At 36.3% G+C, this 14,223-nt stretch overlaps 2 protein-coding genes across 7 annotated transcripts; both read right to left on the bottom strand.

Annotated features, from left to right (window-relative positions):
- Positions 1-304: 304 nt before the first annotated feature.
- Positions 305-8,907, bottom strand: LOC147533947 (DEA(D/H)-box RNA helicase family protein). Of its 6 annotated transcripts, none has more exons than XR_015227978.1 (11): positions 8,267-8,907; positions 7,417-8,072; positions 6,871-7,065; positions 6,071-6,258; positions 4,433-4,646; positions 3,128-3,259; positions 2,830-3,005; positions 1,908-2,155; positions 1,491-1,536; positions 1,228-1,281; positions 305-599 (listed from the first exon to the last, which is right to left on the bottom strand). XR_015227978.1 is itself a non-coding variant. In XM_086649375.1 (10 exons), the coding sequence occupies exons 1-9, from the start codon at positions 8,673-8,675 to the stop codon at positions 1,533-1,535; spliced, it is 2,214 nt and encodes a 737-aa protein (XP_086505501.1). In that variant the 5' UTR covers positions 8,676-8,807; the 3' UTR covers positions 305-599; positions 1,491-1,532. The 6 variants fall into 6 exon arrangements, 1 of the variants encoding a protein (XP_086505501.1); XR_015227976.1 differs by having other exon boundaries at positions 1,228-1,286; positions 8,267-8,847; XR_015227980.1 differs by having other exon boundaries at positions 1,228-1,284; positions 1,916-2,155; positions 8,267-8,807.
- On the bottom strand, positions 8,329-14,048 carry LOC147533946 (calcium-dependent lipid-binding protein-like). The gene is made up of 12 exons (XM_086649376.1): positions 13,807-14,048; positions 12,822-12,923; positions 12,602-12,652; positions 12,329-12,449; positions 11,671-11,792; positions 11,434-11,532; positions 11,172-11,252; positions 10,997-11,082; positions 10,378-10,603; positions 10,028-10,195; positions 9,370-9,799; positions 8,329-9,037 (listed from the first exon to the last, which is right to left on the bottom strand). Exons 1-12 carry the CDS (start codon positions 13,972-13,974, stop codon positions 8,976-8,978), a joined length of 1,716 nt encoding a protein of 571 aa, XP_086505502.1. The 5' UTR covers positions 13,975-14,048; the 3' UTR covers positions 8,329-8,975.
- Between the last annotated feature and the right edge of the window lie 175 nt (positions 14,049-14,223).

Below are 14,223 nucleotides of genomic sequence, written 5' to 3'. Positions count from 1 at the left end.
GCACTCAGAGTTTCTAAGATTGAGTTTTGCATTGGAGATGCTCTTAGATGGCTCAGAAGATTCCTTCCAACACATCCAACTTCTATCCTCTTGTGACTTTGGTTTCAACATTACTCATAATTTTCTTCAAACCTTTATTATTTAGGTAAACGACATAAGCCCGTCGACATTGAGGTTCCACAAGCAGTTTTGATGTTTGTTTTCGGATTCACAACATGAGCAGGCCAGGTGCTACTTATCGGTGAATTCTCCACAATTCCCTTGTAAATTCGGATTTGCAGTTAACAGATCTTAAGATAGGTTCTTGACAATTTCTAAATGGATTTTGAACTAACTCTTGACCACTGTTCTTAATCACTTGACAATGTAATATTGAACTTAAGTATTGAAATATACAAATATTTTTGGGGAACGAGTCTGTGGTTATCAAGAGAGAAAATGTGATTACAAAACTGTGAAAGTAACACATAAGAACCATTCTATCTATCACATTATCTGCTATGAAGCAGCTAAAGAACAGCTTCTACCTTCGACTGATCTCTGATTGTTTTCAACCCTAATCTGTTGTGAAATCTGCCCTCTTCTTCGCCCTAACTCACCTGTCAAAGGCAACAAACAAAGATACTATCACCAAGCTTATATCAGCAACTTCAACAGCCAGACACTTCGATTTTTACTGGCTGGTTCTCTTGCCATTGCATAGAAGAGAATGGGCAAAACCTAATTTGAAATCTAACGAGTAGTTTAGAAGTGTTTTTATGTTTCCAATACTCCAAAACCTCATCATTTAATAAAGCCAGACGGATAATCAAATTTGTTGAAGGTAACTAAAATGTAATTCGTATCAAACACATTCTTAAGTGTAGCAGATAAACCGTATCTACTGGGTATGGAAGTTCCTACATTTGAACCAAATGAAAATCCGTAGTTTTTGTTGATATCAGGTAAAGATGGTTTCAAGTGAAATCAAGAACAAGAAACGGGAAACATATGAGACCAGAGACGGGAAACATTTGAGAACATATTGAGGAACAGAACCACAGAAGAATTTTGTCACCCATGATAACCCACACCGAATGCCTACACAAGATTGGGTATTATCGGATGTTGATATGGTTTGAACCCTAAAGTTATTTCGATGAAGAACAAAAATCCTAAACAGACGAAGATGAAGAACCCAAAACCCTAAAAGAGAGAGAACGGAAAGAGCAGAAAATGAGAATATACCAGAGTAGGCTGTTGGCTTGGAGTCGCACGTCAAAGAAGAGAATACTGCTATTCCTTCTCTTGAAACAAGTTGAAAGGGAATGAAAATAGGTCAGCTAGATTGCGGATACAAAAGATATACAGAATATTGGTATAGTCTTAGAATTTTGAAAACATAAAAACATTTTCAGTAAACCCATCCAACTAGGTATACTTGGACCAGTTTTCCAATTCATAGAACTCTTCAGATCAGAGACAAAAGTGTGCTAGTCCACGAAAAATACCTCGGTAGCTTTTTCATCTCCACTCTCGAAAGAGCCCCTGAATTACCTGAATTGACACGGAGGAAGAATATTATTCATAACATTTTCAACTTTTGGGTATTCATAAACGAAGCCTCCGGCTAAGAATGGGAAATACAATAAATATCTGTTAACATATTTCTCATTTACAATCAACAACGGTAAATGAAGTGCTATTTTTTGTGACTGTATTTATGATAGAGATCATATTCACCGAAAAATTATTCTAGAAGTTTTAGTTACACCATCTGCTAGTTACAATTAAGCCCTTGAACGGTAAAAATTAATTGGTCAGATACTCGCAGTCAATAATATCTAATTATCAACTACTTTCGGTGCTACCACAAGCTTTAGTGAGAGAGAGAGAGAGAGAGAGAGAGAGAGAGAGAGAGAGAGTACCTTCTTACCATTCCAGTCCATATGACTCAGTAGGGACATCATGTAGTGGATGGCCTTTCATGTTTCTTTCGACTATCTTTTGTGCGAGTGAAACCTGCTTCCCAACTACAAAAACAAAAGCCTTCCCCTTCTTGCTTCCAGCACCCCTTGCAGTCCTCCCAACACGGCGGACATATTCACTAGGATCTCGTGGAAAGTCAAACAGTACAACATGATCTACACCAGTAAAGTCGATACCTCGTGAAGCTCTGTCAGTCAATCAGACTCATAATCAGTATCTAAGCAAAAAAAAAAAAAGTTGAATACTCAAAGCAAACAAATAAACAAAACAAACCACATTATAAGTTATCAGTATAACTTGAGATGTAGGCGAATGAAAACCGACAATGGATGGAGAGACTTAAATGGGGAATGCCATACTTCAGTCTTTGTTTCTATTTTATTAAAACCTCCATTATGTTTTGCTAATTTACTTCCTTTCCTGTAGCATGCCCACTCTCATTTCAGTTCATACTTGTCTCACTTTTTCAACAAAAAATGACTTGATGAACCAAATTTGTGCATGCATGATCTCAGAACTTTTAATTTCCCTGAGGCCAACAATTTCCAATTTTAGGACCTTGCACCAGGTACTAGTTGGGTTCAATTTCGACTTATAGCCAATCAACATTTGCGGGTATTAGTTTCGGTTGCTTGTTTTAAGTTCACGCACATAAACCTAAACACAGTCCTCTCTCTGATGACAAATACTTATGATTCCAGTGTGACATCAACCTTTATTACCTTGCCCACACTTTAGCAAGTATATTGCTCAATCTTTCATTGTTATCCGCATGTCAGAAAAATCTCATCTTGATAGAAGACCAAAAAAAAAGCAACAAGTATAATCAGGGAAAATGTTGTCAGTAGTTCACTGGAGTACCTGTCAGTACAAATCAGAAAAAGAGACTCCTCCTTTGACTGAGGATCGAGAAATTCCTTCATATTTGAGAGACGTGATTCTTGGGCTAAAGCAGAATGAAATGGCAAGACCCGTAAACGGAGTTCTTTTCTATCAAGCCGATACAATATATTCTCAACCTTTCTGCATGTCTCAATCTAAAGAGGATTGATAAAAAGAAAAGGTAAGAAAAGAGTATCGAGGTAAACGTAAGCTGAAATAAATCCATGCTTTTTCTCATATACCTGTGGAAGCGTTTTTATTTCAAAATCAAACTTACCTTGTTGCAGAAAATAATGGTTTTGGAAACTGGGCTTTCCTCTACAAGCCGCACAAGAGCGGATTTCTTGTTAAGAAATGCTGTTTCCGGAGTTTTCTCCGCCCTATAATCACCACTGCAATCTACAAGTACCTAGACGAAAATGTGGAAAAATGAATCAACAATTTCAATCAAATGAGCATCTTGAGTCTACTGGTAAGCATATATAAGTCTTGCTAGTTTCTCCTTTAGTCCTTTGATCAGTTGCGAAACGAGGTTAAGTTAAACTTCTAATTTCCTTAGTAAGCTTTATAATACTCTTAGGCTGTATTCCACTGGGCTATAACAGCCATCCTGGCATTATATTTACCATTGAGATGTGATGTGAACTGAGAATGCCTTATCGATACTCCAATCAGATTGGTCCACAACATTGAAGAGTTCTTCATCTCTCATAATCTAATATTTATTTATTTAAAGCATGGTTGGATTTAGGAAAAGTTTATATTTTATTAATTTTCTAGTTAATGTTATGGAAATTTAGGCGGTCATAACTTGCTGTTTTTTAGTTATCTCGTGCCCAAGGAGGTACTTACCTCTGGTAGCAAATGTTTACCAGCTTAATATGTTTTGGAATTATTTTAAGGATATTTTCTATTGAAACAGCTTATAAAACGAATTATAACGTAGATTTTATGAATATATGTTATGTGTAAGCTTATCTGAAGAGTTATGTAATTCGACCTGAAACTTAAGGTGTCTTAGTTGTGCTATGTTTTTACTTTTAAGGATCACAAATGTCCATTGAGGTCTCTGCAACTACGCTTACAACAATTTCCTACCTGGAGCAAAGACACTCTATGAATGTTGAAAGGAATGAAGAACTCCTGCAATGATCTAAAGAGTAATTTCATTGCAATGAAAGATGAACTCAGACAACTAATGGCAAACTAATGACAAAATAAGGTTTAGGCCCAAGAACAAGAAGAAAAATAGCTGTGATACTTCAAAAGAAAGGTGACAGAGCATTAGAACAAAAACTAATGATACTTGCAGGACACGGAGACGTGAATCAAGAATGCCTTGCGCCCACTCCTATGAGAATATGAGATTCAGCCACAACAATGGAAGGTTTTCTATTTTCTGGATCTTTATTTACTTCGTACTTTATTAGATTATGAATTTTTCAATGCTCTTGATAAACAAGGAAATCATTAATTTTGAAGTACCAAACAAGACTTACAGTAAGATAATTATTCGTGATAAACAAGAACGGTAATTTTGAAGTTCAAATATGAAGTAATAAAAGTAAACATGTATTCCAACCTCTTCAAGTCTAATGCTTGTACGGTGCATACCAGGTCCCATAATCACTTCAGAATCAGGAAAAATTTCAACGAGTTTGTTGTATATATCCACTGGAAGAGTTGCGGTTACAAAGAGATATTGGGTAGTAACTGGTGCAGAGTTAAGAAAACTATGTAACACTTGTTTGAAGTCTTCATCAGCAAAGAGGATATCGACCTCATCTAGTACAGCACTGAGCAGAGAAAAAGTTTAAAGAACATAAAACTAAGCAGAGTCATGTCAATACTAGTAATTAGATTTCAGTTTTGAACCATTTCACGTGTGCCAACTGGCAATATGCAGTATACACAAACTGTGCTATTTCTTATTTGAACTTTCAAGGGTAGCTCAGGTATTATTTACGACACAAAAAGCACACAAGGTTCTGCTCTGAAGACTTTGCTAAGGACAAATATGCTAAAAAACGAAGATGTCATTGATAAATGATTGAAGTAGATTAATTGTTCATGTACTACTCTTTTGTGTTCGGTGGATGCAGATAATTTAAAGATGAAGATGGAGTTGAAAGGTGATTTTGCCTTCAGAAGGAATGTCGGCTATTTTGTGGCGAGTATGCATATAGTTTCAAGGTATATTTTGGTCATTTTCTTTGAAATTTACATCTCAAGCTAATTTTCAAAGATAACTGGAATGAGAAATGAGAAATGAGAAGAAGTCGAGATAAAGTTAGTAGAACTGTAAAAGACAAGGTAAACAGATATTACTAGATGTGGATTTAAATGTATAGACTAAGAGATGATTGTTCAAGCTTTACAACAAATGATTGGTAAGAACTAAGAAATAGTGAGAGGCAAAAGTCCTACATGATGTTGAGTGCACTACTAAACTTAAGATTGAGGGAAGTGTTTTCAGGTACATGTCCATAGCTTGTAATCAAAGTAATGTCTACCAGCATAAACTCCTCGTAACAGTTCGAGCTATGAGAGACAATGGTTGTTGACATGTGGAAAGATGTCCCACCTACAATTATTCTAGAAAAAAAAATATTTGACGAGAATTACTATTGTGATCCCATTCTTATATAGATGTTTCCTATCCAAGACCATGAGGCATGAGTTAAAGAATCCCAAGTATAATATGTGCTCAAGATTTGGTTTGGAATGATTATGGTGTCGGCCTTTAGTTCAGTAATTATTTCACCAAAATCTGAGTAGGCTTGGTGAGTCGGTATCCATTTGAAACCTAAGCTAATGCAAACTCCCTAAGTTGCAGATGTATCCCCAAGCGAGCAATATTTCCTCACAACAAGTCACTTCCCTTACAAAATATACAGCATATGTGAACCTTACATGCTGCGACACTATAATCCGTTAGTGAAGGAAAGGAACAGAATAACAGATAAAATGCATATAAAGGAACACTATTGGAAGTTCTTGATTACATGACAGAGAGAACGGAGGGATTAAGAAGAGTAGGGGGAGTGTAAGCCATTAACCTTCAAAATAAAAAGGGGGAATGTGGTGTATATTTTTGAAGCTAAAAATACCATTCAAGTAACTTGGATGCCTTACCAGAAAAAATATGGTGTATATTAAGTTCCTCATAGAGATACTTATGGAGAAAAAATATACCATTCAAGTAACTTGGATGCCTTACCATTTAAGATTTGTTAGCTGCAAGAATCCTTCTTTAAGCAAGAAAACAAAACGACCCGGTGTTGCTATAAGAACGTCGATATCTTGTTCAAGGCTTTCCAACTGAGTTTTCTGCCGAAAACCGCCTGTTGCGACCATGGACCTGAATGGGACCCCAAATTTTGACATGGATCTGCAATTACTTAGTACCTGTAAAGATTATATGAGTCATAAACTTGAAAACATGACATAAAGCTTTAGAAGGCATGGTACAGATAGTAAACGACGAATTATGGAGGCCCACAGATGGAACTCCCGTTAGTGGAATACACAAGAATGTATGGAGAAAATAGGTGGAGTCCTAACTCCTAAGAGTTAGTCCGAAACGGAAATCCGTATACTATCAATTTATTTGGAACATTCTTTTAGTTTGCTTTCCAAATCCGAAACGGAAATCCGTATACTATCAATTTATCTGCCTGCAATAAAAGTTTGCTTTCCAAATCGTCGCACGGAAAGGAAATCATTATTATACAATGGTTAAATTATCTACAAGAATCAAAAGGAAAAATTAGCTTACCAATGAAGAGTAAGTATAAAAAATGGAAATATATGAAGTTATGAACTATAAGTAGGTATCCTATTTGATTTGTAGAATTCCATTTGTAATTAGCAAGTCCAACGTCTACTGCTCGTTTGCACGCTGCGTAATATGTTTTTCTAGTGCACCAATAATGAAAAGACACAAGATATTTATAGGAAGCATTATATAAACTTTATGCTAGAAGGAAGAGAAATCCAGGGATCAAAGAAATGAATCACCTGTGAGGCCAACTCAGCAGTTGGTACCAATATTATTACTCGAGGACAGCCTGGTGAGGATTTACCAAGTCCTTGTTGCTCTTCTTGTCTAAGATGTTGTATTACTGGTGCAAGATACGCTAGGGTCTTTCCAGAACCACTTTGATCAGCTATAATACAAGTCTTTCCCTCAATAACAGGTGCAAAAGCCATTGCCTATAGGGATGCTGACGTCAGATCGCAGGACAAGAAAATATATAGCGAAAATCAACATTCTTAGAAAGTTCAATTAATATGTGGAACTGAGGTAGAAAATCAACATTTATGCAAGAAATTTAACATGCAGTAAGAATTAGACTATATTTGTGATCCAGAAACTTAGTGTTTAGGCAAACTGAATATATGGAGTGGGACACGGATATTTTGATTGCATAATAGGTCAGTGGTATGCCTAGTACCTCAGAGATTTTTTGTTTCCTGCACATTACTTTGATAATTTCACATTTTCCCCCAAATATCAAATTATCTACCAATTATAACAAAGAGAAAATTTTAAGTGGTGTCTACCTGAATATTTGAAGGGCGGACAAAATTTTGACCCCTCAAAGCTTCAATTACATTCTCACCGCATCCAAGATCGATGAATGATTTACGACTGAAAAAACCAGTGTCAGATGACATTTTTCCAGGCTGTTTTGTATATTTTGTCGACTCATACGTAGGTTCATGAACAGTCACACCTCCACCCCAACCTCTTAAGGCTGAACCAGAAGCAACTCTTGGCACTGAAACATCTGGTTTGTTCTCATCAAATTCATCATCACGAGGTTTTGAAGATACATTATTGTCTCTCAATATTTTCTTCATAATGCGTCTTGGGTTCATGTCATCAGATTCATCTGTGCCATCTGTTACCTCGGTACGTTGCATCGTACCTCTAATTTCTTTTGGTGGAGATACTCCTGAGATGGTTCTTCTATGTCTAGTTGCAGTTACGTTCTTCTCTTTCGGCACAAATTCAAGCTCAGGATAGGAACTACCAGATTCATCATCATAAGGTCTATGTTTTAAGACTGGTTTGCGATTACCGTCTTTAGCATCAATTTGCTTTGAGACAGAAACTTTTCTAATCAAAGCACTAACTCTTTGTGCCTTCAACTTACCAAAGTTTCCAGCTATGTTCCTCTGAACAGTTGAGATATTATCAGAAACAGGCGTGACATCTGTGTAGGAAAAAAGGATAACTATTCAACCCTAGGGATCAATATAACCATGAAACTTAAATGCTATCTTCAAAGAACAAAAAACAGAACCAACCCAATAAGAATTTTAAATGAATCAGCCAATTCACCTCCTTAATTTCTTCAAGAAAAAAAAAAGAACAAATTTTTAGAGTATTAAGAGGAAGAGAACTCACACCCTAATTCTTCTTTTTCTTCTTCTTCTTCTCCATTGTTAATGCCTCTTTTCGTTTCCTTGTTTTTCTTCTTGGTGAATTTTCCATTTTGAGAATGAACACTGTGTTCTGGATTCCAGGCAAGGGTTTCTTTGGAAGGAACAGGAGAATCATCATCACCCCAAACGATGAACTTCTCACCAGTGTCATCATCGATTAACTGGTAAGCACCAGGAGTATCCATAGGCTTACGAATGAATCCAGCCCTAACTAAAACACTTAATTTTCCCTTACATTTTGTTTTACTGGTACTGAATCCTGTGAAGGAGCTAATAAGAGGATGAAAATTAGGTAAAGAATTGAGTTTCCTTTGGATAGAAGAAGAAGAAGAAGAAGGAGGGAATCTGCAAGGACAACCTGAAGCAATCATCGCTGAATTTAGTCCAAGAAAAAGAGAAATGGAGGAGGAGGAGGCGGGAACCAGAAACGCTCTCAACAAGTTTAACGGGAAGAAGTTCCGATAAGATTTCTCTCTAAGAGGTTAATTCCATTTTGGCCATATAAAGATGAAAAATTTACTAACATAGAGCTCTAAAGTGGCCAGTTTCCAATATGGCCCTTTTCTGTCAATTGAAGTTAACTTCTATTTCTTTTTTACTCCCTCTCTCTCTCTCTCAACAAGTTTAACCGGACACTTTAGAGGGGCACTGTTGCTCCAACGCCATCTTTTTTACAATATGGACGCGGTTGGAGACAACCCAACAACGCATAGGGTGGCATTTTGGCCCTGGGCTGGAGATATTAAAACAGATGATTAGAAAGAAGAAGAAGAACTACTTAAAGTAACTGTCAGTTTGATATTGAACCTGAGATCAGTAAAAGCAAAAAAAACTAGTAGTATGTAGTTTCTTAAAGTAACTGTTAGTTTGAGGGTCAAAATGTTGAGTTGGTCACAATACGTCACGGTATGGACGCCAAATAGGAACCAACCCAAATAGAAAGAGCAAAAATTCCTCATTTGAGCATCTTAGAACTATCCAAAGTACATCATAAGCATCATCTTAATTATCAAAATTCCTCATGTAAATCCATGTGAGAAAGAGCTAATTAGGCTTGTTTTGCACCTTGTTGATCTTGTGTAGATGGTATTGGAACAGAACCACTACTTCCACTTCTCTTAGAAGAAATTGCAATGCTTTTCCCCATCATCTTCCCTGCCTTGCTAAGGCTACTCCCAACAGCACCTATCCCACTTGCAACCATCCCAACTCCGGAGCCGATTCCACTTCCGACAGCCCCAACTCCGGTTCCAATCCCACTTCCAACCATCCCAACTCCGGTTCCGATCCCACTCCCAACCATTCCAACTCCAGTTCCGATACCACTCCCGACCATCCCAATTCCTGACCCAACTAACGATGCTGTCCCATCCAATGCTTCTCTTGTTGTCCCAATCATTCCTTCTTGTTTCAGTTTTTTCCTACTTTCAAGCATTTGTTTCTCTTCTTCCAATGCGGCCGACTGTTCCTCCTTGTTATATTCATGGTAGAAAACCTTCACCCAAAATAACACAAAGTATTAGGCCATGATTAATTCACATACACCCGATAGAAGAAGCTAAAAAGGAAAACTAGAAAATGAGTCTAGAGAGGAAGATGATGAACTAAGAAGTTGGTGCGTCATATCAATATCTTTTCACAACCCACTATGGGGAGTTTTGAGTGAATAGAAAAAAGTTAAACCGAATGACGATAATAGCACGAGACAAGCTAAGATGCATACCTTAAGAAAAACAAATCCTCTATCCTTTTTATCTTTGATCTTGAGCATGTCAAGTGATGGTAGTAGCTTTAATTCAATCTCTTTTGGAATTTCCTGTTCTAAATCAATTAGTGGTAGTTTTGCTATTCCCAAACGCTGGTCTCGTCCCACATTATCCTCGTCAAAAACCTGTTATTAGCATTCAAAAGTATTACTATAGTATAGTTTTGGACAAAGATCACTTGAAGTTTCATCTCTAAAAAGATATGAATGTAAAATGTTGATCAGATTGAAGCAAGACGGGGAGTTTAATTATAGTATATCAACTTTGAAGATGAAAGAAACAGAATACGAGTAAGGTAGATGTGAACCTCAATAATAAGTGATTGTGTTTCTGTGTCTTCGGCAATCAGTTCAAATGTTTCGTTCCACACAGGATTGAGATTGTTGTCAACTGTCTTTGTTTTGAATTTTAATATAGGTCGAATATAGACAACTACATAAGGATCCGATTTACCGATCATTTCTATATTCTTTAAATCATTTGCTTTAATCACATTTACTGTAAGCTTTCCTTGTGGTTTAAGCTCCAACTCACTGCAAAACAGAGTATTCCTCTTTTATTATTGACTTAAAATTTGCAGGATAAGTGGAAAAAATCATCACGAAACAACAAAATATATCTTATAACAAACATTAGGACCAAAGAGCTATTTATCATAATCGTAATTTTGAGATGAGTGACCGAAAAACTAACAAACAAATATGGTAAGTTTCGGACACCAAGTAGAAACCAAGACAATAAGTCGAGGACACAAGACTTATATGGTAAATGTCTAAATTGAACAAAGGCCATGGAAAAGCAAGATCTAATCAAGAGAATCAATCAATAGTAATAGAGTTCTAGTAGTTCATAAAATGTACGTGTTTATGCTAACCGAAAAAGTGAGCTACCAAAAACAAATAAAGAAACCCTAACTCAAACTTTACCTTGTATCAACAGGTAAACCACCAAGCGGAACAACAATTCTATGGGGCCATTGAAGCATATCCGTTACGATTGATTGAACAATATCCTACCAAGGTGCATAGAACAAAAATCATTTGAGGTAAGTTGAGATTATTAGTATCCAAGTACATGAAAAAACAGGTTTAAAATCCTTACATCAATCATGTCTGAAACACCAGGCAGTGCTGTTAAACTTCCTCCCACAGCCTTCAATGTATAATCGATTCTAGGCTTTGGCTGGATGAACATATAGAGTTGTTGATTGATTAGTGTGAAATTGTAGTAGTTATGTTAGGCAATGTCTCGTTTCCGATTTTCAGTTCTTAGGTGGATCATGACAACACTCCCATAATAGGGTTCCTGAGTTAACGAAAATATGAAACTTGAAGGGATGATAGGTGTTCATTAGGAATAATACCTCGGAAAGTAAGGCAACAACAAAAGCAGAAATGCAAGGGATCACTTCAGACAGTTGAAAAATAACTCGGACGACAGTGAAAACTTGAAGATCCTTCAACTGCATCCAGAATAAGAAACTAAGCTGTCAAGGCACTTCGAGTCTTAGAAGCAATACAATGGATATAGTGAGAATCGTAAAAAACAGGTAAAAGCATTAAACAAAGATTTTCGCATTCAAGGTACTTGATTCACCAACTTGAATGGGTATTGAAGCAACAAGTGCTGCTTCGACAGCAAGAATTATGTTTGGATTCCCACCCCAACGGAAGTCAATGTCCATAGTGACTTGACCTTGCTTAAGGTTTTGAACACGAATACCTGCATACCAATTTATCTTCGTTTAACATCATATACAACACATTGAAAAGAAATAGAACATTTTAAAATGCTATAACTTGCACATGAGGTAATGTGAATGGGTGATAAGGAGCAGAGGCTAATAGATCCGTTCGCTGCTACTGAAATTGTAAATTCTCACCACAGTAGCACTAATTTGTGTGCCATCAACATGCTTTTAGACTATAAAATCAATGTTAATATTCTCTCTAAATGATAGTTTGATTCATGACGAGCTTTTTATGCGTGATGTTTCTTGTTGCATTCTAGTTTGTTGAACATCTTGAGCACTACACAATTGCTCCTCACTCTAATTTGTCGACAACTTAAATTATAAGGATTCCGCCTACTTGAGTCTCTTCCTTGCTAGTAAATTTCAGCCTTTCCTTCTGCATTGAGTATATGATTATAGGTTTCGTGCAAAATGATCTCAATCTAAATATGAAAAATAGTAGCATAAAAATTACACACAAAGGGTATGGCGGAAATGAAAAGTTCAGTCTAGATCGAAATGATACCTTCAATCTTTGGTGCCACATCTCCAAGAGAAAGTTTGCTAAATTTCAGTGACGTTATTCCAGGAGGTCGATAGTCTTCCAATAGTGGTTCAACAGAATCTCTTATGATCATTGTTGCAGCCTTGGAAGCGACAAAAATGTTTAAGAAACTTAGATTAGCAAATTAAGTATCAAACATGATGAATTTATATGGTTGTGTGTGGAATTATAAATAAGGCAATTCGAAATGGAAACAAATCATATATGTAAAATGAACAAGTGAAGAGGGCCTACTTCTGCAACAAATGGCCATAATTTGCTAAACATCTTGTTCAACCACTTAGCCTGAAATAAATCATATATGAGGTGAAATAACAATGAGAACTCGATCCAAGAAAATTTGAAGATAAACTTCTTAGCTACATCATTGCGCTATTGAATTGAAGACAGGGTTTTTTCCTTTTAATGTCAAATATCAGATAAAGTAAGTTGAAATAAGAAATTAAGAAGTAACCTGTTCATAAGCTGGAAAAGATATCCATGCTGGATAAGTATCACCACAAAGTTTCAATAAATCATCTCTACTAAGTGAACCAAGAAGATTTACATCCACAGCCTGTGGAGTACAATAAATAATATCACAATGAATTAGTATTAGTAGTAATATATATATATATATATATGAAGGTATGAGGGCTTAGTTAAATGCATTTGTGGGTATTTCTCTTTTTAAATTTCACATTTTACTTATGCTTTGTTTGTGTTCAGTTTAAGTTACTAGAACAACTTTATTTATAGGTTATACATGTTGCAATTTCTTTATTCTCGGTAGACCTATCCAATGTATTTGCAAAACAAACTTTTACTCAATCAAATACCACTTTACGAGTTTTTCTTTCTATTCCAGGTCGGAACAAGTTGACAGGATCTCCATTTTTGCGTCTTTATCACCCTATCGTATGGCGACATGGGGGCACACAAAAGAAAGAGACGGACGGGGTCTCTCGCTTTTGGTATTGCGGCTATTAGCTCAGCGGTAGAGCGCATCCCTAATAATTGTGTCGTTGTGCTTGGGCTGTGAGGGTTCTCAGTCACATGGATAGTTCAATGTGCTCATCAACGTCTGACCCGGAGATGTGGATCATCCAAGGCACATTAGCATGGCGTGCTCCTCTTGTTTACGGGAGTTTGAATAGATGTAAGCTTTTCCTTGTGTATTTGAATTCATCTTATCAAAGATCTACACCCATTAGTTTTTGCTTCTTAAGCTTTGTACTTGGTGAACTTTGTGGCATCTCCTTGACTTATACACCAAATCTATCTATTTTGTTTTTCAACAATTAACTATTAATTCATCCCATTCAATTCGTTTACAGATCTTTTCATTTGGTTATTGCTCAAATTAAGAGAAAAAATTAAATAGATATTAAAAAAAATTAACACAAAATGACCCGTTAAAAGATTAAAATTAACAAAAATAAATTTCATACAAATGGTACCTTTGAGATCCGATTGGAGCTTCTATAGAGCATAGATCGAGACCAGCCAAAAATTAAACCAATGCCAATTAGCGCCCCCACTATAATTCCGAAAATGAAACCCATCGTTTGTTTTTTTTTATAGGAGAAGATAAATAGAAGAGCAGATTCCAACTCTTCAAGAACCATCAAGATAAGAGAAGAGAGAGAGAGAGAAGGAGAAAGATAGAAAGAAGAGACAGAGAGAGAGAAAGAGAGATTAGTTAGACATTTTCTTTCACAAAATGGGGAGTTTTTTTGGATAGGTGGAAGGAGAAAACGAAATTAACTAACTTGAACGCGTTAGACGTTTAACTCCCGCAAAGGAGGACAGTCCTCCCTAAGTGTTTACAAAGTCATACCAAAGCTTCAAGGTAGTTAAATTAGTCTGTCCAATAA

Source organism: Eschscholzia californica, unplaced genomic scaffold (assembly GCF_041429995.1).
Source record: "Eschscholzia californica isolate CP2 unplaced genomic scaffold, dmEscCali1.0.p SCAF_6, whole genome shotgun sequence".
NCBI classification, from domain to species: Eukaryota; Viridiplantae; Streptophyta; class Magnoliopsida; order Ranunculales; family Papaveraceae; genus Eschscholzia; species Eschscholzia californica.
The sequence above is the reverse complement of the archived record's forward strand: the minus strand, read 5'-3'. Positions and strand labels throughout refer to the sequence as shown.